Here is a 27,536-nt window from a genome sequence, read left to right as displayed (position 1 = left end):
TGGTTTTTTGGGGGGTTTAATACAAATTGAAGATTTGGTTGAGTTTTTTCTTTGTACAATTTAAATACTGCATATAAATTACTTTACATAGTAGACCAATATTTTTTAGGTTTTTCTCATTGACAGGCAGAGCTTTGTGCAAAGAATTCAAAGAAATGGGAAATCATGTTGATGACTATTGAAATACAATTAGTGGTAGAGGGGTGAAGTAAGTTCAAAGATGGCCCCATTGTATCCAATGTCTGCTATCGTAAATTGCAAGAACATCGCACATTTCAGACAACATTAGTCAACTTGCGATTCTGCATCTGTTGTTGAACTGCAACTTCTGTTGTTCTGGAAGTTGTGGTCTGACAAACAGTTGGTTAACCACATGTTTTCTACCCATGGTACAGTCCATTAGCTTAGAACAGAAGTGCTCTTAGTATATCTGGCCTGTATATGACATGTAAAAGTGAATAGCTGCTAGGGGGGGGGGGGTCAGGAGGGCACTTAGAATGTAATCCCATTTCCAATTTCCAGTCTCTGTCCTGCCTCGTGCAATCTGAGCAAAGGAAACCGCTTTGTACAAAAATAGGTATATATTTATATATATATTTATAAAAATACAAAATAAACTACATTAAATAAGGTGACAAAATACATCCAGTGAGTTCAAGAGGGACTTTGTATTTCCCCTCTCTTTCCCTCTACCCCTGACACCAACGCTTAAATTTGGATAAAATTCGGTAGTTAGTGGTTTTAATCTTGCTGTAGCCAAGGAAGCAGGTTTCAGCAGGTTTCAGCGTCTGTTGTTAGGTGGTATCCAGTGAGGGGTAGCAGGTAGAGATGGGGTACAGTTTATAATTGTCTCTATAAAGCACCAGCGCCAAGTCCGGCATTTGAAGCATGCGATCACAATGAGTCCAAGGACCCCATAGGGGTCAAACTTATTTTTTCAGTGTAGCCTGGAAAATAAAGAGAGAATATTTAAGTTTATTTAAAGTATATTAAAAGATCATGACACATTTTGTAATGTATTATACTTTATTTATATTGAGTCAAAAGGTTTCTGCAGCATCTAACAAAGTACATAAAACAGTGATTTATACCCCTTTCACATTGCAAAGTAACCCAGGTCGGACCCCGGTTGTTGCCAGGTTGACCAAGGTCGAGGTGAGGTGTGAAAGCACCAAACCTTTTAACCTGGGTAGAACAACCTAGCATTTCGACTGGGTTATAAGAAGGGTTAGACCCTGGTCAGTCTCTGTATAATGGTCGACCCGGGTTAATGTGAATGTTCCAGGTCTGACCCGTGTTTGCGATGTGAAAGGGGTATTAGAGTACAAGACAATGTAGGACAAGATTATGATATAGAAACATTGCTGCATTAGAGGACAAGACACTTAATAAGCATCAGGGTGGCAGAAACCAAGAGTTAGGTGACGTTGTAGAGTGTATGAAGTAGAAGATAGTCTAAGTTTGAGAAGGAAAAGCACATGAGATGTAGCGTTCATGAGAACTTGTAATTTAAAGTTCTTGGTCTGCATGTCTGAAAAATCCAAAGGAAGGATATCATTTCAATAATGTAGTTATATCCATAGTTTGAACTTGATTTGGATTTTGGCCTCTAGACTCAAATGAAATAAGTTTTACAAACACTGCAGCTCAGGATCATTATGTAGCCAATCCTCACCTGCCATGAGAACACTAAGACCAGGCCTACTACCTCTACATCTGAGAACTTCAGGACTGCCCCAGGCCTACCCTTTAAGCATAATTTAGCCTAACCGTGTGCTATTTCTTTAATCCACTGTAACCTATGCAGTGCACCTCAGATGGCTGCATCGTATGGGTACTCCATGGGCAGGGTGTACATCACGTGGATCTGTCCATACAGGGTATATCATACTATTATACAAGTATTCCCATATATGCATTGGGTCCTTGTATGGATTATGGCCTACACTGTAACCTTTGTAACATGCCCAACATGACTGCCTCATCTGGTATGCTTGAATTGATCTGATGGTTTTATTAGGACTCAACTCTTGAGTGTTAGGACTCAGGCACACATTTTGGGTCAGGTCTTCTGGGGAAACCTTTTCCACGCAAGGTAATCCTATGCAGAGCGCCCAAAATGGCTGCCTTACCTGGTACCTTGTGATGGTGGAATACACAACCATGGAAGCGCTTACCCAAAATACCTACACCAATCCTCCATTTGTGTAGCAAAGGGGGTAGGTGGGAGTATAAAGGGAGATAAGGTCAGAGATGCAAATGGGAGAGGAATGGGTGAGGGCTTTGTTAATGACTGATATCCAGTGTAGGTCTTGTAAGAGAGGGGAGACGGACATAGTATGAGGAAGATAAGCAGGGCAGCCGCAATCACATGAAAACAGTCCAAATTGCATGTGAATCACCCTACTGTATTGGGTACAGAGGAGATAGTTGTGCCATCAATCAATAATAAAATTGTGGGAGTTGGGTTATATTGGTAAAGACCAACATTCTATATATACTGATCTGAGCTGCAAAGTATTTCTCATCATATGTTGGACTGATTTTAATTGCCTAGGTAGTTGTTCATTATGCACACTCCTTTACATATCAGAAATCTATTATTGACCGACAGCACCTTCCAATTTATCAAGCAAATCCCTCCTGCTTATGTGAAGGGAGGAACTTCTTATAATTGTTAATGATGCATGGTATCTTGGAATGTCTTGGCCATCAGAACAGTTTAAAATCCATGACGTCATATATATACTGTATATAACTCACTTTGGGTAAACATGGTAAAACCCTCATCATTATTTTGTTATAATAGCATTGTTAAAGCCTGTCATTGAGTACAGCAATTCCTATTCTAAGCAAGTTTTAAATTGAGCACATGGCAAAACAAATATTTTTTAGAAATAAGAGCAAATATACATTATACAGGTTATCTCTTATCCAAATATCCGTTATCCAAATTATTCCGAAAACCAATCATTGCAGAAAGTGAAAAGAAAAAATTCTTGCTAAAAACCTACTGGGGTAACAGCACTACTGGGGTCATGATATGTAACTGGCACTACTGGGGTCATGATGTGTAACTGGCACTACTGGGGTCATGATGTGTAACTGGCACTACTGGGGTCATGATGTGTAACTGGCACTACTGGGGTCATGATGTGTAACTGGCACTACTGGGGTCATGATGTGTAACTGGCACTACTGAGGGAATGATCTGTAACTGGCACTAAATATGTGCACGACAATGATTGCTTGGCATTCAAATTCAGCGCCTGAGATAGTACATAAACTTTGTTTCATGTTTGTAAACCTTGTTTTATGCACAAATAAAATATATTTGTTTGTACTGTATTTCATGATGTATTTATACAACATAAATGCAAGATACCGAAGGATACAACATTGAAATATAAAAATATTCTGAAATACGGAATAATCCGTTATCCAAAATTCTTCTCGTCCCGAGCATTTTGGATAAGGGATACTCAACCTGTATTCATCTGTGCATTTATGAACATGGTCTTCGAGCACATTTAAAAAAAATGATCCAGAAGTCCCATTACATGATAGTATCGGAGTTTATACTCCAAATAATAATTAACAGGCAGGCAGATAAGAACCCAGATTTAAAAGCACTGTAACAATTCTGAGATTACATTCTGCTTGTGTAATTGAAATGCTCAATTTCAGCATTTAATATTGTAGCTTGGCCCATCTACAGAAAACATTAAGTACTTTATTACCATTACTATATGGCTCTTTCAAACTTGAAGACTAATGGTAGCTTTTGACAACTATAAAAATGTATAGCAAAATAAAACTTCCCGACATTTGACTGTTAGTCAAATAAAGGAGCATACTATACTATACTTTGACGTTCATAGATAATTTAATCTTATCCCTATTTGTTCAGTGAAGCTGTAGATTCAAGGATTCAAGGATTGGTACTCCATTCCAATGCACTTAATCCTGCTAGTACCTGTGGGGGGGCCTCGGGCAGTTTTAGAATTAACTGATTGTGTTAGTTATTGAGAGCGGATTATAATCTCTCACCTGCTCAATGACAGATAACGAGAACCATTTCCACATACACTACGTGGCCAGGAGTTCTCTCTGCTCCTTCTTGCTGGGAAGATGTTTGAACTTTCTATTTTTCCTCTTTAGCTGCCGTGGTGGGGGCTCCTCTTTCCGAGTGACAGGGAGTGGAGGTGGTGTAGTTACAGTTACACCTGTAAAAAAGAACAAACATTTAGAGGGGATACACGAGAATTTTAAAATATGAGGAAGCGAAAAGTATATATATCTTCAGATCTATCTATGCATTTGGAGCTGTAATCCCATCTATGTTTTGGTCTTGACAATGGGCCCAGAGAGGCTCGAAATGTCAACATATGGTTCTGAATCTGTGGTGATGTATTAAACCTTTTTAGATTACATTTTTAATGAAAGCCTGGTGAGTGCTCATTATTGGACATTTTCTATATCTATATCTATCTATCTATATACACACACATACATATGCAGCACAAAACACAAACAGGAAAGTTACCTGCAACCCCCCTGTGTTCATCGTGGTGGTGCCGACTTCTTACAGACAGAGGACTAACAGACTGACAGCTACATTCCACATGGTCTTCTAGAGGAATCGGGACAAGTATAGTTGTCTTCTTGGATCGCTGTATCACAATTTTCTTCACCTGTATCAGGACAATAGAACACGTTAAAAAAATGTATCAATATTTTGTTCCCAGATATAAAACCTTTACCTCATTCACTCAGTACAAATTTGATTAAAAAAATTAAACCCAACTGCATTATACACGCTGATAGAGGTTCACATATAACCTCTACATTGTCATACTGTGCATGAAGCACATCTTTCCATTGCTCCCAGTACATATTCCATCACTCAAATGTCCAGCTAGGAATTTTCCATACAAAACATTCAACTTTTCCAAAGCAGAATAATTTCCTGGAAAGTGCCCCCAACGGTGGGGATACATTAACAGCATTATGAGAGAAATCCCCCACACTGTAAACGCAGCCGTCTGTGACAATATGGGAAGCCTCACATTGCTTGCTTAACTATTTGGATACTTTAGTTTAATGTGTTACATACACTGGATGCAGTTTTATGGTTCAAAAGTTTTGCTCATACAATGTAACAGTTGAGCGAATGACTTCATTCTGGCAGTTTGTCAAATATAACATTACTTTATGGAAATCGGGATGAGGGAAGTTGCATTGCAGGTGGGATATTTTCATTTATATTTTCCAGTGTTTGCGCATGTTTTGAATAAATTAAGGGAATAATTTGCAGATGATACTTAAATGATCCATTATATAATCATTTTCTAGGCTTGTCCTTTGTCTGCTAATGAACTATGGTTGCCTGTTTTCATGATTCAGGGGCCCATTTACTATAGGATCGCATGTGCAATGCGATCTGGGCGGGATCTACCAGCCAGGATCACATTACAATATGCGATTCTTTCAGCTGAGTGTTTGTCCCTGCTGAACGTATGTCCGAAAGGAGCCCACCACTGCGATTTGCTTTGCCGGGTGCGTAGTTAGCGCTGACCCCCAGCTGACCGATGCTGACTGCACTGCCTCAACGGCACCGAGGTAAGTTTGCTGCAATGGGCTGCCACCATCGATGATGCCAAATTTTGATACATCGGGCAGCATTGCATCCCCCCCATAGAAACCTATGGGAGATGCGGCTGCCATTGGAATACATTAGAGGAATACTTAATATTTGCAGTTAACCCCCAGAAAACGGGTGTTTTCAGGGAAGTAGCTGCAAATATTACATGGTAAATGCGCCCCTAAGACTGGCTAATATAGGGTTTAACGGGAAACAAGACAAATGGCCCATCTCAATGGCAATGTGTCGTCCTCAAAGTGCTCACAAACCATTCCTGAAAAACTCATGGTTTACCGGCTGCTACATGTGTATCCGGTGTTCCTGGTGTCATTGAGAGACAGCTCAATAACCTAAATCTTTTGGCCTGAGCCATCATACATGTAAGAGCCTTAAACAACCCATGGTGTCCCCTTTATAATAGTAAATGGAATCGAGGCTAAATGCTTTTTTGATGGATAGCCAGACTTTCATAATGTTATCAAGGCCATTTGCTGGTAGGAATATCAGATGATATTCAACAAATGTATATGTAGTGTAAGACAGATGCACTTCCCTCGTTACCGCTTACCTGGACATAGCGAATGTGGGTGCGAACTGGAACACATTTGATGTTGTGTGCGAAACAGCACCCAGAGCACCTCTGCACCTCTACGCATGATGGTTGCACTAGGAAGTTAGCATTGGTTGGATCCACCAGCTGGCGGGTGATTTCAAACACCTCTGTCCTTGTTTTGCACTCTGCGATCTTCGCTACTTCAGTATCTGGGAGAAATAAACGCTTTAAGTCAGTAACATCACTTTCAAAATATAGAAGTATAGAAGAATAAATGCCACCATCCACTAGTGCGATATGGCCACTTTTTTTGCAGTTCCGACGCATTGCTACGATCGATCGTATAAAAAGTGAGGTACTTATGTAGTATCTGGGCTGCCGATTTCTAAATCGGGTCGGATCGGGAGATCGCATCGCATCGCATGCGACCATGCGATTCGATGCGATGCGATGACCCGATTTTTCCATAGGAATCAATGTTAAAATGGACTGAGTCCATTTTAACATGGAATTCAATGGGAAAAATGGGTCCTTTTCATACCCCTACTATCCAAGTGGGCATGGAGTTGGATATAAACCTGTGGCGAGCGTAGCGAGCCACCGAGCCCGAAGCGTGGCGAGCGAAGCGAGCCCCGCGAGGGGACGAATACCGTCCCCTCGCGGGGCTCGCTTCGCTCGCCACGCTTCGGGCTCGGTGGCTCGCTACGCTCGCCACAGGTTTATATCCAACTCCATGCCCACTTGGATAGTAGGGGTATGAAAAGGACCCATTTTTCCATAGGAATCATTTTAACATTGATTCCTATGGAAAAATCGGGTCATCGCATCCGATATCGGATGCGATGCGATGCGATATCGCATCGCATCGCATCTGATTGTATGCCTTAACTTAAGGCATACAATCAAAAAATCGGCAGCCCAGATACTACATAAGTACCAAAAGTGACATATCGCATGTCTTTTACCTGCGATGTGAGGCGTGTTTCCGGGCGCCTCGCATCGCATTCCCAGATCCTACGGGCTGTCATGACATCATACTATATATATATATATATATATATATATATATATAGAGGTAAAGAATCAGGCTGGCACTCGTGGGTCTTAAGTAGAAAAACAGTGTATTCACAGCAAATAGCTCCAACGTTTCGGGGGTTGCGCCCCTTTGTCAAGGTGTGTGATTAACAAATAACTCTAAGATCTTACCTTAAATAAGAAGTGGTGAGAGAGAGGCAGCGTGGGACGCTGTGCTCCGGCTGCCGTGGCGCTGGGGGTGGAAGCGGAAGTGACACGCCGGACAGCTGACGCTGCCGGATGTGTCAGATTGTCGGAGCTTGGAACGCAAGCTCTGGCGTAGTCATGGAGACCACATTCTATTGGCCAGGGGATTCCAGCGGCACCATCGCTACTAGCGGCTCACGCTGCCTGTGGATAAAAGATGCATACATGAGTGACATGTATTGCAAAACACAATTAACAATTACAAATCTCGTGCGCAACATTATACATACTGGAAGTGTCAGCAGGGACACCTATCTAAAAACGTGACAATGTGCATTATAAAAGGTCTGCAAACTAATGAACCGGTGTACCACCACATCTATTTCAGTGTCAGCTCTAAATAAGCGGTCTGGGTCAGCCGTGGTCCAGAACGCAACGGGGATGTGGGCGGTCAATGTAAACTGGCTCTAATAACGTGCTCAGGGGGTCATGGTGGGATTACAGCCGGCACACACTCTTAAGTGTCACGGGTCCCTGCTTGCTGGGTTGGGACACTATGGGGAGTCGACTGACGTTACAGTTAATGTCGTCGAAGTGTGGTCAGGGAGTTATCCTGCACTACTAAGGGACATAAACCAACATAGTAAAGCAGCCTCTACGATGGAGGAAAGGAAAACGTACTAAATAGAGGGTAAACCAACAATAATTGGCTGAGGTTGAACGGGGCTGACTCTCCTACTGAAGACCCCTATGTCTCTGGGGGGCTGAGTGATGACCCTGAGGTGGTGCCCGCCTCAGGGTCATCACTCAGCCCCCCAGAGACATAGGGGTCTTCAGTAGGAGAGTCAGCCCCGTTCAACCTCAGCCAATTATTGTTGGTTTACCCTCTATTTAGTACGTTTTCCTTTCCTCCATCGTAGAGGCTGCTTTACTATGTTGGTTTATGTCCCTTAGTAGTGCAGGATAACTCCCTGACCACACTTCGACGACATTAACTGTAACGTCAGTCGACTCCCCATAGTGTCCCAACCCAGCAAGCAGGGACCCGTGACACTTAAGAGTGTGTGCCGGCTGTAATCCCAACATGACCCCCTGAGCACGTTATTAGAGCCAGTTTACATTGACCGCCCACATCCCCGTTGCGTTCTGGACCACGGCTGACCCAGACCGCTTATTTAGAGCTGACACTGAAATAGATGTGGTGGTACACCGGTTCATTAGTTTGCAGACCTTTTATAATGCACATTGTCACGTTTTTAGATAGGTGTCCCTGCTGACACTTCCAGTATGTATAATGTTGCGCACGAGATTTGTAATTGTTAATTGTGTTTTGCAATACATGTCACTCATGTATGCATCTTTTATCCACAGGCAGCGTGAGCCGCTAGTAGCGATGGTGCCGCTGGAATCCCCTGGCCAATAGAATGTGGTCTCCATGACTACGCCAGAGCTTGCGTTCCAAGCTCCGACAATCTGACACATCCGGCAGCGTCAGCTGTCCGGCGTGTCACTTCCGCTTCCACCCCCAGCGCCACGGCAGCCGGAGCACAGCGTCCCACGCTGCCTCTCTCTCACCACTTCTTATTTAAGGTAAGATCTTAGAGTTATTTGTTAATCACACACCTTGACAAAGGGGCGCAGCCCCCGAAACGTTGGAGCTATTTGCTGTGAATACACTGTTTTTCTACTTAAGACCCACGAGTGCCAGCCTGATTCTTTACCTCTACACCATCTCCGCTTGTCGGGCACCGGGGTAGTTGACCGAGAGGAGCGAGTGCCGGACCGCATTGCCCTATATATATATATATATATATATATATATATATATATCACTTTGGATAAACATGTTAAACCCCTCATCATTATTATTATCAAATACAAATACCATTTGTAAAGCCTGTCATTGAGTACAGCAATTCATAGTCTAATCTAGTCTCAAATTGAGCCCATAGCTCAAGAGCAAACATTCATTATAGTCATCTGTGCATTTATGAACATGGCTTTTGAGAACATTTTAAAAAAAAATGATCCAAAAGTCCCATTACATGAGATTATCTGAGTTTATACTCAAAATAATAATTAACAGGCAGGCAGATAAGAACCCAAATTTAAAAGCACTGTAACAATTCAGTGATTTGTGGGTATAATAGACTAGACTGACTTTTATTATCAAACTGTGAAAAATCATTTGATGGTGATTGATTTGTTAGCGTACACATCCCCTTGCATGTTAGAGATGGGATTCGATCGGCGGTGGGAGGGGGTGTTCGGCAGGGCAGACATACACAGCCTAGTGAACCGGTCTGAATCAGGCCCTTAATATGCTGACAATTTGCAGATGTTGATACAGTTTTTTAACTGATGACACTTCAACAATGTCAATCATACCTGTCAACATTGTACGGCCATCCATATGAATGCCGACTGTGACCATCAACATGCTGACGGCATGCCTGCATTTTGATATGGATGGTCATCTACAAATGATGCTCCTGTAACTGAGAAATAGTTTAGCGCAGGGAACTGACTTACCTACTACGCTGCGTATGACCCGGGAGTGGCTGGAATCGCCCCTTCTTGTTCCATTTTTAGATAGTTCGTACACATTCTCCTCGTCATCTATTAGGAAAAACACATGTTAGATGTCAGTTGTATAACATAATGTCCAGCTACTTTGGAAAGTCAGGAGTGATCAAGGTCAGATTGGAATGAAACATTGCATTAGAGTAAACAGCAGCTGTGGGTATATGTGATTCTAGCACTGTACAGCTCAGTTAGATTTCATTTTCACACTTACAAAGTCACACTTCTCTTTCCTGTAAGTTTCTGAAAAAGCCACTTGTAGTTAGAGGAATCAGAATCTAAAATTAAATGATCTTAGATTGCGTAGATTAAACTCATGTATACTAAACCATTGGAAGTTTGTACTATACACAGCAAGCTATAAAGCAATGCAATAGTTACACAGGCATTGTGTATTTACTGTATGTGCCCTAAATGTGAGTACTTAACAACCTCTAACACTTCTTTCTGCATACTTGTCCTGGGGAAATAGAAGGTTGTAAAATATCAGGTTCTAAGAAATAATAAAAAAGAAAAGTAGTAAGAAAATGAAACAAAATTCAATGTCTATGCAGTCACAAGACTGGGGCTGAAGCGCATGGTAAGCCCCATAAGGGGGACCGCACTATGGCCCTTATTCAGGTTAATTTGCTCACCTGCTTGTTCACAATGTGTGCGAGCAGCCACAGCAAATAGATTATTCATTGGCGCTCGCACATATCAGTGCGGGTGGGAGACGTGGGTTTGCGTGCCGGTTGATTCGCCCATAGGAACGTTCTCATGGTAGTTCCCCGATGACGCGGGTGCAGGGAGCGGATGTCAGCAGTCCCCCCGCTTCCTGTACAGGGACTCGCAGATGTAAGACACCAAAGATGTGTCTTACATTTCCGAGCACTTGAAAAATCATTAGATGGTCCACGACCATCAAATGTGCCTGCACGCAACGCTGCGAATGATTGAGTATGCAAATCATCCATTCCCATGCCTGCAGGTACTAGCCGAGCGAGGTGGTGTTGGTGCGTGCGGCGACCGGTGGACTCGCAAGTCTGCAAAATTTGAAGACTTGCGAGTCCACCTGAATAAGAGCCTAAGGACGTTGTAAGAGAAGGGGGTAAGGAGCGCCAAGGGCTGATGTCAAGGGGCAAAAAAGGGTAAGGCAAAGTTTTGGGTAAAAAAGGGTAACCCTGGGCGGTTACATGTTCCAGTTGCGAGAAGGGGACCCTGGCCCCCCACATGATTCAGTTACGATTAGGGCTGGTGGACCGCAGTGCAATCTTAGCCACTCAATAAGTAAATTTGTAATCAAATTAATAAATTGTGACCTTTAATTCATCATAAACACATTACTTTGTCTGGTTATTTCAGGTACAGAGGGAAGAGGAGGGTTGGGGGGTAGGGGTTTGAGGTTTATATGAATTGTATGGACCTGTTGTCATATTTTATTTTTCTTGTTGCTAAGAAAAGAAAATGTCTTTCTAAGACAGATCATATTGATTTATCCTGCTGACAAAGAGAAATAGTGGAGGGGGGTTGGGCACTATAAGAGATGACATCACAGCAAACCCCCTCCAATCCCCAAGAATCTGGCTCCAGAGGAGACGCAACCTGCTGAGATCTTCCATTGTGCAACCAACCAGCATGCACGCCTCTCCATTATCTGCATAAGCACATTGCATTGCAAGCCTAATGAACTTTATGCTCAAAGGATTTTTGCATATTGTTTTTATTTACTAATTTGCAGTAAGGGTATCCCTGTAGTAGAATTCCCAGCCTTGGGCTGGGGGATTGTCACAGGGACTTATGTTTAAGAAATGCAACACATTACTACAGTGAAAATGTAGTTAACTTACAGTAGTACCGGTAAATATAACATAGGCTTAGTTATCTAGATCTATCTATCAAATTTTTTCGGGATCAGGAATTATTTTATACTTGTCCATTTGTAAAACAGAATTAGTTGTTGCTCTGCACAAATTTGTCTTCCTTTCGGCAAGATCAACATAATGGGTAGGACAATTTAATTCATTCTTAAGCTTGTGTCCTTTACTAAACCCCTACATTTTGGAATTTGAATCGGCACCTAGCCAACACCCATCTGGTGTAGTGTAAGAAGATTACTATCCCTGAAGAAAGTCATCACATACCAAACTTATCCCAATCAACGGAGCACTTGAAATAGCAATCAGCTGCGAGGTGCCCGCGCTCTAACCGTTTCCATGGGACCATCAATATCACAATTTACTTACATGCCCCATAAAAATCTTCAACTTAGGGTACTGTAATAAGCGTTCTTGTGTGTGACTGCCAACTGAATTGCCCACCGCCCCCAACCCCACCTCCCCCTGTTTACATTGATAAACCTTAGGAGCCGCCCTTGGGAAAGTATGTAAACTTGCAATATAATTTTAATGGAGCTTTTTTTTTATTGATCCCATTACAAGGAACATTATCATAAAAAAGAGACAGGCGTTTATGTGTCAATACAACACCTGGCTGCGATGGGATCGCCTGCAGAATTAATCTGGTGGATTTTCTAATAAATGTCATCATTTTATCCAGTAAATAGTTGAAGAGGATATACTGTACACGCAGACCAATCATGAACCAGATGTTAAACAAATACATATTAAAGGAAACAAAATAACCCAAAAAGTTCTGAATCACATGCCACAAATAGCTAAAATTATTTTAGAACAATTCTACAAGAAAAGGGCAATTAATAAACTACTAGCATTTAACTGTCGCAATATATCTAAAAAGTCTTATTGTGCTTCTGGGAAAGGAATTATATTAGACAATGGCTATTATTCAGATTTAAGGTAACACTTTAGAAATCAGTGTTTCCAAAACAGCTGCTTACCACACCCTGTCTGTATGAGAACACACCAAGGACAAACACTGAACAGGCCAAGAGTTGCTGGGGTCCAACTGTCCACAAACTCATTAGTGACTTTTTGCATGTCACAAATTGCAAATTGTCCAATTGTATTAGGCATTGTAATAGCAAACTGGCAACTTTAGAAGGTTATAATATGCGCCACAATCCCCCTTGTCCTTTGTTAACAAGTGGCAACATGTAGCATTTAGGGATGAATTGAGGCTGTATTTGGGCATATTTCTATTTCAAAGTATTCTCGGAGGTCCTGATTCAGGGAGGTCTGTGCAGACCGAACTGCATATCCGGCAGTGCAGGGTGTGTAACCCACTGCTTATAATGTGATACTGCCTATATTGATAAACCGGGCAGCATCCCACCCCCACCCCCTCACCCCACCCCCCCCATTGAAATATACAGAGGATGCGGCTGCCTGCTGCAGTCCCTCCTAGATACATTCTGGGGATACAGTACTTCATATTTGCGGCTAAAATGGTCTTTTCAGGGAATTAGCTGCAAATATTTAATGATACATGGGCCCCGGACCTATGACATATACAAGTGCAACTTTACCCTCCGGGGACAATAGCTTTTGCCCTCTAATCAGCCCCTGCAAATACAAAAGTATAAATACATTTTAAAATGTGTATTTATTCACTATTTGTTCTAGCGAAAACTTTCTTTCACAAGTGAATATCTGTCATCACTAAAGTTAGATGATTAAGATTAACTAAAAAAAAAAAAAGAGCAATAAACTGTATCTGTGCAAACTACTGGCTGGCTAATATTTAGTGTATGTCACTGTACAATAATTCATGTCCTGAGACACACTAATTACCGGGAGAGCAGACAGCGGCCCGCATCCCATCCACTGCTGCCATACAATAATGCAAATCCTGTCATTGGAACCCTAACACCCTTTGGAAAATGCATCAAAATGAAGTGTTCTGCAGCAGACTGAGCCATGATGACACATTTCACAACATAGTCACATGATGTTAAGAAACAATACACAGCTCCATGGCACTGCTTTATACCATCCACTCCCCTTTAGTTCCCAGGAGCAGGACCCTCTTCCCTCACTTATATCATCTCCTCCTGCAACATGAGCGCCAAACCTTTGGGATTGGCCACTCTGCTGCTTATTTGGGTATTTTTGAGTCTTATGACTGCTGCAATGTTGTAAAACCCTTGAATTGTTTTGTTCACATTGGTTGTGTACTTTGTAAGGAGCTGCAGACCCTTTGTGGTGCCATATAATAATGATAATAATAATAATAATCCCATGTATAGAGAAAAATGTATATTCTTCATATACAAGTGTTTTAGACCACAGGTTCTCAAAGTCGGTCCTCAGGACCCCACACAGTGCATGTTTTGCATACGCGGGAACAAATAGCTTTCGGCTATTTTGTTAATTAGTAAGATGGATACAAACATTTAATACATCTGCCTGTTTCCATGTAATAGGTATCTGGTTTTATGTCTCCTTACCTCAGATTTTTAATACATTCAAAATGGAATCTTATAAAGCTGAACAAGTATTGTTTTGTAAGTGCCATGTACCTCTTGCATACAGCAGTGTTATCAGTGGCACTGCCAGGTTTAACATTAATACATGTGCCCCATGGTAATAAATAGCACAGACAGCTGCTGCAGCTGGACGAGGTCTGGAAGTGAGAGGGCGTGTAGTGCAAGGGGGGGGGAGCAAGGAATTCTTTTTAAGCACAAGCCAGAGTTGGAGACTGGCAGAGCAGACAAAGAGGGGAAGTTGTGTCCAGACACAGATAGCAATGTGCAGGGTCTGACGTGCGCACAGGAACAATAGCAAAGAGGGAGGTCGCAGTAGTGCACAGCAAACTCTAAAGTTCTGCAAGCACTGTGCTCCTGGCATGAGTTCCTGCACACATGAGTCTGCTCTATGGGTCACACTTATAACCCATGGGCTAAGGTGAAAACTATTTCCCACACAAATATATATTCCATATACAAAGATTTCATGTTAGCACATTCCTGTATATATAAGACATTTACTGCATATTTTGCACATAATTGTAGGCGCCTAGTTCTGAGAAATAGTCATGCAGTGACATGCAGATAAACACAGAGATACATAATGTATCTACGGATTGAATTATGGCTAATGTCATCATTAGCCGGCTGATGGGTGTCATTTAAAGACTGGTGTACAGGACTTTCCAGGGATTTGCACTGAAACCATGATGATGGTACTTTGAGTAATGAGCATGTGCTCCCTGTGTGCAGCAATAAGCCCAGCGTGAGGATGCAGTTCTGTAGAGATTTACCTACGGAATCTATCTGCAGCAATCTTCGTATATCTGCTACAGACGTCACAGATCCTGCTGTGAGTTTCTCGTACAGCTCTTCTGGAATAGGGTCCCCCTGCCAAATACATATACAAGGGCCATTACTATGTTATACAGACATGTTTTACATCAACTCACAAAATAACTAAATACTCTAAAGTTGATATAGCAATATTTACTGTACACAGGCAACATAGATTTAGGGCGGTATTGACGGGCAGATTTATTAAGCTCGGTGAAGTGATAAACTGTCTGGTTTTTTTTTTATCACCAGCCAATCAGCTCCTAACTTTGAAGTTACAGGTTTGGTTTGAAAAATTATAGGTAGGAGCGGATTGGCCGGTGATAAAAACCAGACACTTTATCACTTCACCGAGCTTAATAAATCTACCCCTCAATGCGGTCGGTGAGGGGGTTTGTATGGCGAGGATGGCTTTTCCTCGCTAAAAACAAACCATCCTCACCAGCAAACCCCCTCACCGTCCCCTCGCCGTATTCAATGTAAGGGACATATCCACTGCATTTTTTTGCGTGCCCTGCCGTTTTAATGGCCACACTCGCCGTTTCCACCTCACCTCAGGGAACAGGCAAGGTAGAAACAGCGAGTGAAGGGGAGTGTGAATACTGACGGCGCGCTATCGGCACTTCTCGCCGTTAATAGCTCGGCGTCAGGGGCATTGAATACCCCTCTATATCTGGCAGTCTTCCCCAAACATTTGTGTTGCATTTTATTGGCTCATCTAAAGGGTGACACTGCTGAGCAGCCTGAGCAATGTATATCGCTCAGCACACAGCGCTGCACAGCGATGTGTCAGCACTGTGTGCTGAGCGATCTGTCAGGGCCAATGTTCTCTTGTGAAATCACTGGTCCTGCTATCTCTATGGCCCGTACACACAGAGCAATGTAGGGGTATTTACTAAGCCATCTAGTCAGATCGCTTAGAAAATGCCCTGAAATCCCCCTGTGTGCCCTCCTTTTTGCCATCAATATTTTTCACTAGCTACCTAGACTTGCTATGGAGTCACGTCATGTACATTAGCTGGGTGCAATAAGGTCACCCATTCGTTTTCAGGTATCTGGAGATTTAGCATTACCATTGTCTTACTCCCTGCTTGCTGTATGCACATAGTATATGCTGACCATATATTTAATGTCCATTTTAAGGCACGTCAATAGGCCCCAGTTTTATAGGTGACACTAGTTCTGGAGCTGGTGTGTTAGTCATTTGAATTCCATATTGTTTTACCTGATGAATCTGAGGGCGCATGGAAGGATTGTTTCTAACCTTGGATCAGTTACAATAATTTGATCTCATTTCATATCAATGGTTGCACATGGTTCTGATGCTTTTTTGGTGTAGCTGTAACCAGAGAGATTGATAGGATGCTGGTAAAAATGCTCTGATATTTGGATAATCTCACAGACATTTCCAGAGTGTAGGGACGTATGATGTTGAGGCCTGTGGCTTGTTTATCTGTCAATATCCCCTTGTTTGTAATTTCAGTCTAATGCCAATACTTGTGTACTGTCAATATATTAAAAATATCATAGTTGTGAATAGTGTGACACTTGCAGTCAGAATGCTGTTGTTCATTATACTGGCGCCAGAATTCCGACTGCATGGATGCCAAAGGTATCACACCTGGGAAGAAAGGTTTAGGCACTAGGGGGGAACTTAGGGTTAGGCCGTGGGGGGGGGGGGGGTTGACTTTAATTGGTTCCCTTTTTTTCTAAATGGAGATAGCATAAAGTTTCAGTTTTATTATCTGCTGCTCTCTAATGGGAAGAAGTCCATTTGCAATGAATAAAATTACAGATCTTCTCAATTTTGTCACACTGCCTATGTAAACAACTTGCTCGTGGAATGTACACTGATCATATCTTCAATAGACAAATACAGGTGGTGGTTTCCTATTGCACAGATAGCCCCCATTCTGGGCCCAGACAGAACAAGCAGCATTAGGGGCTAATTGAAGCTGTTGTGCAGGTCCAGTGAGAGCAGCTTCTCCTACCAAGCCTGATGCTGAGGTGCTGGATAGCCAGGAAGGGATTGTGGGCAGTGGGTAGGGAACAACATCTAGGCAGTACCAGGGACAAGGATGTGGTTAGGGGCAGGCGAAACTGGGGGTAGGGAAGGGAGAAGGGTAGATAGCAGTTGAGCAATACTGGAGAACAGATTAGGTCTTTATTATATTGCACCTTGCATAAACCAAGTACTGTGCACAATACGCTGCCTGCAGTTAGACCTGAGGTACTAGCATGGCAGTTGTGTCCTTATGGCCCAGGTGACATATTACCCTGAGAGTAGTGTTGTAAACTGCACTATATTAACCCCTCCATCTATGACAACATGACACCCAGGGCCAGCAACAGAAATCTTGGGGTCCGGCACAATGCTATCTCTGAGAGCTCCAGAAAAACCACCCCGTTGAGCAGTACATTTTTCTTAACACTGCATATTGAATGTGTTTGTTTACTATAAAAAAAAAAAAAAAAAGATAAATAATACTAATTATGCAATGCTATAAATATCTGCTAAGCAGTGAGTAATAATAGCATCTGCACTTACATAGTAAATCTTTTATTATCTATTTTTTTTTATTTTATAAATATGACTAATAACTCCCTGGCCATAAATGAGTGACAGCACTTCCACTCTGTCACTTTTACCAACACACCTCCCTGGTACCACAGTGCCCCTATCTAGATGCCAAGTTATAGTCCATGGTGCCTAGATTTCTCCTGCACTACTGCTCATCCTCCTCACTGCAGGGACACAATAGGGAAGGGCAGGTGGTAGGACGCAGCGTTACGCGTTGTGCGGTGTTGCATGTAATGTCACTAAACCGGGCCCAAGGGGGTTGCCGGAGGGGGTCAGAGTAAGTTCCCTTCCAGGAATCCAGGAGGGCAGCAAGCAGATGGCCAGCACCTTAATGAACTATTGCTAGGGGCTGCAGCCATGTATACAGCCCCTGAATCAATCAGAACCTTGTTGCACCTCACAAGGTCAGGGCCTGGTACATGTGTCCCAACTGACACCCCCCTCCCCCAATGGAGCCAGCCCTGATGATACTGCCAGCATAACCGGTATTAGGAACTTGCCATTACACACAGGATTACTCACAGTACAGAAGTGCCAATGCGAACACCTGTCATTGGACTACTGCAATGAACCTAACTTCCAATCCAGGCAGCATGTATCAACTCGCAACTTCTCACCCTTCGCATATAATAGGATTGACTGCTATTAATACTATTAGTGGGAAGCAGTAAATATACACATTTTTATCTCCAGGAGACCCTTGCATAGAGTAATAGTATACAGCATAACAGCAGGGCTCATTCAGAAAGGCTCATTCCTAACAGTAATTGTCATGCATTGCCAACACCAATATTTGCTTTGCATGTGACCCACATTAGCAAATGATCCAATGATAATATGATAATAAGCTTGTACAGAAACTAGAGGTAACAAAAGCAGATCGTTCCCACCTTTATACATATAGGGGCCCATTTAGAATAAGATCGCATATACAATGTGATCTGGGCGGGATCTACTGCCCAGGATCGCAGTGCAATATGCAATCCTAACGGACAAATTTATGTCCGGGCAGTAAGAGACAGGGGCTCTGTAAGGAGCCCGTCCCTAAGATCAGCTTAGCCGGGTGCCGGGGAGTGTGCGCAAGTGCGGTCAGTGCTGAGCCCTGGCTGACCCACACTGCCCCGACGGCAGTGCGGTAAGTAGTCAATAAGCTGAAATGGGCTACCGCCATCTCAGAACGTCGGTAGCTGAAGGACCTGATGTGATACATCTGAAATTGGTACATCGGGAAGCATTGCATCCCCAATAGAAACCTATGGTAAATGTGGCTTTGGGAAGAACAGGAGGGATCACAGCAGATGTTGACGATTCCTACATGCCGCCAATACTTTATACTTGCGGCTAACCCTCTGGAGCAGCGCACTGATGGGCACTGAGTGGGGAGGTCGCAGGTTGCACGTTGATGGTGAAACAGGCATTGAGGAATGGTATTGGCTGAGGTGCACGCAGGTGACTCCCTCCCTCACTGCCTGTAGCAAGTAAGAACACACTATAGTAAGTATTTGGCAATCACTGTATATGTGAAATAAATAAAGTATGTTTGGTCCAGAAAATTTAATTTGTATCCTTCAACCTGAATTATAGCCTAGTATTTTCCAAACTTGGGTGTACATCCTATTAGCCCTGATGATTTCGCTAGTACGAATCATCTTGGAAACGGCCACACTTTATGCAATTAGCACAAAAGGGTGCTAGATCGCGTGTTGTTGTTGGCATTTAGACGCCTTCGCACATAATAGGATTGACCGCTAAGTCTTCAGGGACTCCTAACTGAATGTTCTACAGATCTCCTCAGTATCACAATTTAAATAATTAGTGCCACCTGTAGGCCTTTTAAAATGGATCAACCAGTAATAAACGCTCCTATGTACTGTATAGGAGATCTCGAAAGCTACACTGTTCTAAATGGGGTTCACTCCATAACTACATGCTGGCAAAAATAAATCAAATAGGCTTTTTTCCTGTTTGAAAAACAGAATTCAAGTGCAGAAACCCACTGTTTGAGCGTAAATGGCAGAAGCACTGTTTTTTTTCTGCTGTGACTCGATTTTGTGGTCACTTTACCTGTTCAGTCTGACTGTAGGGAATCGGACACAGGCTATTTCCGGCTAAGTAAATACCTCTGGCGGAGCAATTAGTGCTAATCGAATACCACCTGAGTTTGGAAAATACTGCTCTAGACCAGCGGTTCTCAACTTCGGTCCTCAAGTACCTCCAGCAGAGCACGTTTTCCAGGTCTCCTCACAGAATCACAGGTGATATAATTAGCCCCACCTGTGATCTTTTAAAACGTGTCAGTGAATAATGAGTGCACTGTTGGGGGTACTTGAGGACCGAGGTTGAGAACCACTGCTCTAGACCATCTATAGTGTTCAAGTGTAATATTGTACACTCCTGAAGATTACTACACCTGCTCCAAGGCTGCACAGAGCACAGGCTTAGATTATAGATTGATGTGTAAATATTCAACTTAGGTGGGCTGGCTCTAGGCCGCAACTAGCGTCCATACCAGGATCACTCGTTTTATTATATATATATATATATATATATATATATATATATATATATATATATATATATATATATATATATATGATGCAATAGATGGTTGGCACTCACAGGCTTAAATGAATTCAGACCTCCAGAGGAAACAGGTAAATCCACATTTCAGTTTATTGGAAAAGCTTCATCAGAGAACAGGGGTCCAGTGCTGCAGTCCCCGGCATTTTAATGCCGGATAAAAGCTGTGTAGTTCTCACTTGCAGTGAGAACACGGTATTTTTAGCCCTAGAAAGGTTTCTACTGTATGCATCAGACTTGTCATCACACCACTACACATTTTAGTATCAAAAAGTGGATGTGATTAATACCATTGTGCCCTCTGCTGTGCAATCCCACAATACACTTTACAGGTGGTCGGGGGAACTTATTTCCTTGTAGTAGGCTAGTATGGGATAGGGGGCCTTCAAATATTAAGTGTACAAGTTCAAACACAAGCTAACCATGCAAGCTAACCATGCCCCCACTCCACCGCCCCCCCCCCCACCCGTAGCAATTTATGCACCTTTATATAAGCAGTTTAATGATATAGATTATACATATATATATATATATATATCAGAAATCTCACTAATGGCCCATACACACTGGGCGACTTTGAGCTGATAGTCACGCAAAACAGCATGTGTGAGCGTCTGTCAGCTCAAAGCCACCCAGTGTGGATGGCCCGGCGATGAGCAGTGAGCGCTGCTGCGTGCTCCCGCAACATCGCCGGGAAAGCCGGTTATACCAGCAAATGAGTGGCTTTCAGGACGGCTTTGCATAGCACTCCGCTATGCAACGCAGTCCTCCCCCCCTCAGTCGGCGCTGGGCAGGGGGAAAGCTGCTCAGTGTGTATGCACTGATCGGCTTTCCCCCCATCGATGACAGCGGTCATCGCTGTCCATACACGCTGGGCATATGACCTTAATGAGAACTATGGGGTCTGTGACTAAAGGTACCTATACACTAGGGCAATTTTCCTGCGATTTGATCACTTTTGATGCGATTTTAGCGATAAATCGCATGAAAAGTGTATAAATCGCATTTTGTAGACATTTGAAGCGCAGTCCTGTGCACATTGCATTGGAGCCTGAGTATTGCACCTGCTGCACTATAGGTAAGTCGCTCAGCAAAGCCACCCAGCAGGCTTGGCTGGAGATCACGTGATACATTGTATGCAAAAGAACTGCATCAATTAACAACTATAGGGATGGCCACCTAAAACGTCTAGCTTCTTCACTGCAGGTTAGTTCCACCTCAGTGTGACGTCAACATTACCCAGCAATGTGACAAGCATAGCCAATGTTATTTTGTGGTATCCATACCAGGTCAAATAAGTATTCGCATGCACTGAATACAGCAGCAATGCAATATTCTTTATCGCTGCCATGCACACAGAAATGTAATTATGCAGAGATATTCCTATCCTGAGCAGTTAGACTATACCATAAATGTTATCACCAACTAATAGTTAATACAAAGTGTACTATTATGATTGTTATTTTGAAAGTATTTCTCAAAGCTAGGAGAGAGATTAAATTGTGAGAGATAATTAGCCAATCAGCTTCTAAAAGCCATCATACACTACACAATTTGGGCCCGATTCTGGAGGATCAGGAGAGAAATCGGCTGAAATAGCCAAAATTGCGTAGTTTATGACATCCGATCTGATCCGATGTGCGGTCCCATGTGCATCGGATCAGATTCAGAGGTCAGACGGTCTGCACATAAGATAAATAAGTCGTCAGTGCGGCTAGGAGGGAGGTCTGGGGGAGCAGGGCCCTGGTGCTGCAAGCGAGGACCAGAGAACAGGGTCCGGGGGAGCTGCAGGCGAGGTAGCAGCAGGAGAGCAGGGTCTGTGGTAGTGGCAGGCGGGGAGTGGGGACCGGAGAGCAGGGTCCGGAGTAGCAGCAGGTAGGAGAATAGAAAAAAAATCCTATTCAGACAGTCTTTTGAACAGGATTTTTTTTATATTCTCCCGCCGCTGGCCGCTACCCCGGACCCTCCTCTCCAGCCCCTGCTTCCCACCTGCCTCTGCCACAGACCCTGCTCTCCTGCCGCTACCCCACCTGCTGCTCCCCCGGGTTATTACATGTAATAAATCACATCCGATTAATCACATGTAAAAAAAAGCACATCAAGTGCCAAACAGTATCAAGCTCTCCCAGGGAGCTGCCGGGGGAGCACAGGGGAAGTCGTCGGGCCCGACTTATCCTTAGGACAAGTCAGCCTAATGTATGGGGGCCTTAACTTATAAGGGTTGTGTTTGAAAAATAACAGGAGCTGATGGTACATTATCTCTCAAAATGTTATCTTTCTCCAAGCTCAAATAATACCCCCCATAATGAACTCAACATACAGAGGACTGTTAAACGTAAGGCTGGTTGAGAATCAGACCAGTTCTGCTACATTAACCATTTGTGATTGGGATCAGCAAATCTATATGAAGAATTAGTGTTTTGTAACAACTTGCAAATAAAATAAAATCAATATAAAATGTTTGTTCCTAAACCACCAGACTTCCATATATATATGGCAAAGCAAGCTACTGGGGCCTACGCACCTAGCGATGTGTGTAGAAGCGATGCTAGATCCGTCAGAACGCTAGGCGCTGTGCTGCTGAGCGATCTGTCAGTGCCAGTGTTCTCTTGTGAGAACACTGGCCCTGGCACCAGGCGATTATATTATTATCCAGCGTGCTAAATATCAATCAGTGGGAGATAGCGTCACGTGGTGCTGCGCATTGCTATGGCCCCCACACACACACAGCGATGTAGGGCCATTTTCTGAGGGATGTAGTTGAATTAAGTAACATCGCTCAGAAAATGGCCTGCAATCGCTACAGGTGTAGGCCCAGTAAATGCTTTATTCAAGTAAATATATATACAGTATATATCCTATACAAAAAAGAATGACTTCATAATACATCAGTAAAGTCTCTGAAGTAGAAAGATTGTAGATGACTCTGAATGCCTAGATAGATAGATAGATAGATAGATAGATAGATAGATAGATAGATTCAAGCTAAATTCTTCACTTTAACATGTTCATAGCATTCTCACACACTGAAAATCACAACCCACAGGCTGCACAAGCCAGAGCAAAGACAATTTTGGCAGGCAACCCTTCTAGGAAAGAAATACTAAGATCACAGGGAAATATGCCAGCTATTGTTCTTCAAAGAAAGTGCCCTGGTGCAGAGGTGAAAGGGCTGAACGGAGAGAGTGAGGAGCACTGGGAAGCTTTGCTATAGGAATAGGAATGGACTGAGAGATGGAAGTACTGGAGGAAATACAATGATTCCGTTCAAAGTAACCGGTCTGCTGACATGGATGTACTGTCCTGCAATAGGCTGGTAAACTATAGGACCTTGATGGCTAACTTTGACACTCCAGCTGTTGTTGAACTACACATTGCAGCATGTTCTGCTTCAGTTTTGCTATTTAGCCATGCTAAATCCGAAGCAGAGCATGCTGGGATGTGTAGTTCAACAGCAGCTAGAGTGTCAAGGTTAGCCATCAAGGCTATGGTTAAGAAATAAAAGTCTAAATATACAAAAAAAAAATATGGATGTAGTTGAGCTTAATGTAGTTTTGTAGAATGCTAAGAAAAATAAATCTACTAAAAAGATAAAAGCAGTTCATAGAACATTAGTCTGTAATATGCAATATTGTAAGCAGAAGGCGGAGCAGGAGGTCCAGTCAGCCTGACACAAAGCACCTGCACTGGAAGCTATCCAGAGAACATCTATCACTGCTACCCCTGGTCGGAGGCAGAGCCAAGATTCTATAGTGGCTCTCCTCTACTTAGCTGTGGGGTATTAGAGATGGGTGGGAAGAGAGAGAGAGAGAGAGAGAGAGAGAGAGAGAGAGAGAGAGAGAGAGAGAGAGAGAGAGAGAAGAGAGAGAGAGAGAGAGAGGAAGAGAGAGAGAGAGAGAGAGAGAGAGAGAGAGAGAGAGAGAGAGAGAGGAAGAGAGAGAGAGAGAGGAAGAGAGAGAGAGAGAGAGAGAGAGAGAGAGAGAGAGGAGAGAGAGAGAGAGAGAGAGAGAGAGAGAGAGAGAGAGAGAGAGAGAGAGAAAGAGAGAGAGAGACTCCTGTACATTGGATGGTTAGAAATAAGTACACTAGGATTACACACATAGTGCCCCCTTTTCCTCTCTATCATCCCTGAGACCTTCTTCCCCGACATCATCACTTTCCGTCTCTGCTGCTATAGGGACAGGCCTGTTCCATCCATCCATCTCCCTGCCTCCCCGGCGTGTGTGCGTGCTGTAATGTAACCTGCCCTCCTCAGGCATCTCGGCAACACTCACACTGCCTGAGGCTGCACATTCACCGGCTTCTTCCAGGCAGCTGCTGGCCGCGCACTTACGCGTGCACACACAGCAGCCCGGGCCGGCAGGTGCAGCAGCGCCTCCTAGCCCAGCACCGCTCACTCTCCCGCACATGCCAGGCCAGCGTTTCCGATGTGGACTAAAAATAGATAGCGATCCATCGTAACATGCAATACTAGGGTGATAAATAGCATGTCTTCTCGCAGATCCTCAATTACGAGTGTGTGTGTGTACACACACACGACGTCACAACCTCTACAAGTTGCATTCATTTTAGGCAATATCCTGCAACTCGTAACTTAATAAAGCACTATTGCAAAAAAGCCTTGTACTAAACTATACTGTAATTTGGCCCTACACACACAGATTTATCTGTCCAATCTGTCTGGTGGGAACAAAAACCTGTAAATATATGGGAGAAAATGTCAATCAAAAATTTGCTCCCAAACGCTGGAAAACCGACAACGGTCAGTCAGATAAATTGGTTAAATCAATTTGATATAACAAATTTATCCAAACAATAGTTTTTTGTCTGTTTTCCAGTGTTTGCGAACAAATTTTTGATTGACATTTTCTCTCATATATTTACAGGTTTTTGTTCCCACCAGACTGATTGGACAGATAAATCTGTGTGTGTATGGACAAATGTAGCAGACCTGTGCACTGAGTGAATGCCATCTTCTGATGGATGGTACTGGCTAAGGGTGACCAGCTGATCACATCACTATGGGCACTGTAATGTAGCAGACCTGTGCACTGAGTGTATGCCATCTTCTGCTGGTTGGTTCTTGTTGGATACCAATAAGGGTGACCAGCTGAACACATCGCTATGGGCACTGTAATGCACTGAGTGTATGCCACTCTGCCTGGCTGGTTATGGTTGGATACCAGGTATAATGGTAACCAACTGAACACATCACTATGGGCACTGTAATGCACTGAATGTATGCCACCTGCTGCTTGGCTGGGTCTGGTTGGAGACCAGGTATAAGGGTGACCAGCTGATCACACCACTATGGGCACTGTAATGAGGGTATGCCAGGTATAAGGGTGACAGACACCACTATGGGCACTGTCCTGTGGTAAAGATGATGTTTCTCATGTCATGATAAATGTTATGATACTATTCACAGTTACACAACCGACTTATTAGTAGATAACATTGCAAAGTCCCAGAGCCCTTACCTCAGCACGAATTGCCTGTAGGAACCACATAGACATTAGCAAACCCCCAAAATTCATCCTGTAGTCCACGGGACAATGTGTGGAACATGTATATGGCAGCTGTCAGGTCTGCGCAGACAGTGAATGGCAGGGAGGATGGCACCCTTCAAGCAGGGGATCCCCCTCCCCAAAAGATAAAAGGACTCCTTAATCCAAAGTCAGTAGGGTGGATGCTGTGCTAGATAAAATGCCAGGGGTTATGGAGCAGGGAGCACAGACATTGAGAAGCAGATAGGTGGCATAAATATTCCAGCAGTAACCCAGAACGTCATGTGAGATCTTGGAGCTGTGAGTCTAGGGTTCCCTTCCAGAGCTGATGCAAAGAGCGGATCCACAGCCACTGACTCCACTGTACAAGAGTCTGCAGTTTTCTTTAGCTGCCCGGGCTAAGGGGCGTGTGCTGTGCGGGGATGGGCGTGCAGGAGGAGGGGGTCTGCCTGCTCCACACAGAACTGTATGCAAAGGTGTGCAGGGAGGCGGGTGTGATGTCATCACAAGGAGGAGGGAGGCGCCGCACCCGCAGCAGTGCAGACACAACAAGGACAGGTATGAGTGGTCAGGTAATAGTAGTTACTTACACACATCTCCTCTGGTGACTGATGTAGTACTAATGAGGTTACACATCAGCCAGACGTTTTGGGAGCAAATGCAGATGTTTGTCCATAAGCATCTATGGACGGAGATCCAAAGTGATTTAGATTTTTACTTTTTCTAAGCATTTCTTTAGTTGTCCTCTTATTAGCCTGTTTGTATTTTTATTGAAATCCTCATAAACTACAATTTATTTTCCAATACACTAAGCTTGCCAGAGTTGTATGTTGGAAATATTGGTACTTGTTTCCTAGCACGGCGCCCAGATTTTCTACGTATGCTAACGTAGTGAAATCGCATTGCATGGGCCATTTTAGTGCCGTGCCATGCGATGCAATTTTTTAATGTAATGTATTCACTGTTCTACAACAATATGATTGTATGACATACCAAGAGGCTTTAGGCACCCCCCACCAGGGTGGTGTGGATAGTGTGTGTGTGTGTGTGGGGGGGGGGGGGGTGCCTAAAACCTCTTGGTATGTGATACAATCATATTATTGTACAGCAGAGGATAAATTACATTAAAAATCGCATTGCACGGCACTAAAATGGTCCATGCGATGCGATTTCACTATGCAGAATAGCCCACTAAGCAATTAGCTTAGTGGGCGCCGTGCTAGGAAACAAGTCCCGAAATATTTATTACGCACAGCAGATACATATTTGAATGGTAATTTCTGGGAAAGGATCCTGTTTATCCCTCCCCCATTAACTTTTAGGCTGTGTAGGCTGTGGGCTTCAGGTGGCATAAGCTACCCTGTAGTCTCCAGAATGCTTTGCAACAGGGGGTTGCTTATGCAATTGAAAATGGAGGAAAATGGTGGTTTTGGTACATAATATTTACAGGTACCCCTAGAAAATAGTTGTTTTGGGGAATATCCACAAAAATGTTTGCCCCATGTAAGCAAAAATAGTCATCTGCAGAGGTATCATCAGATTCAGTAGACCTTTGAGGCTGATCATTTTTGAAAGCTAACTATAAAAGTACCTTAATAAATAGGCCCCTGAGATTAAAATAGGGACAAAAAAGAAAATATAAGCTGCCATCAAAGACAAGTAAA

The 27,536-nt window shown here is 43.3% G+C and overlaps 1 protein-coding gene across 3 annotated transcripts; it reads right to left on the bottom strand.

Moving 5' to 3' along the window:
- Positions 1–26,272, bottom strand: PDGFB (platelet derived growth factor subunit B). Of its 3 annotated transcripts, none has more exons than XM_083156517.1 (7): positions 25,846–26,272; positions 15,162–15,258; positions 9,951–10,037; positions 6,213–6,406; positions 4,547–4,694; positions 4,051–4,226; positions 1–947 (listed from the first exon to the last, which is right to left on the bottom strand). In XM_083156517.1, the coding sequence occupies exons 1-6, from the start codon at positions 25,900–25,902 to the stop codon at positions 4,090–4,092; spliced, it is 720 nt and encodes a 239-aa protein (XP_083012643.1). In that variant the 5' UTR covers positions 25,903–26,272; the 3' UTR covers positions 1–947; positions 4,051–4,089. The 3 variants fall into 3 exon arrangements, with proteins under 3 accessions (XP_083012643.1, XP_083012641.1, XP_083012644.1); XM_083156515.1 differs by lacking the exon at positions 25,846–26,272 and adding an exon at positions 24,640–24,789; XM_083156518.1 differs by lacking the exon at positions 25,846–26,272 and adding an exon at positions 24,640–24,764 and having other exon boundaries at positions 15,166–15,258.
- Positions 26,273–27,536: the final 1,264 nt, after the last annotated feature.

This window comes from Crinia signifera, chromosome 8 (genome assembly GCF_055691185.1).
Source record: "Crinia signifera chromosome 8, ASM5569118v1, whole genome shotgun sequence".
NCBI classification, from domain to species: domain Eukaryota; kingdom Metazoa; phylum Chordata; class Amphibia; order Anura; family Myobatrachidae; genus Crinia; species Crinia signifera.
This window is presented reverse-complemented; position numbering and strand designations above follow the sequence as displayed.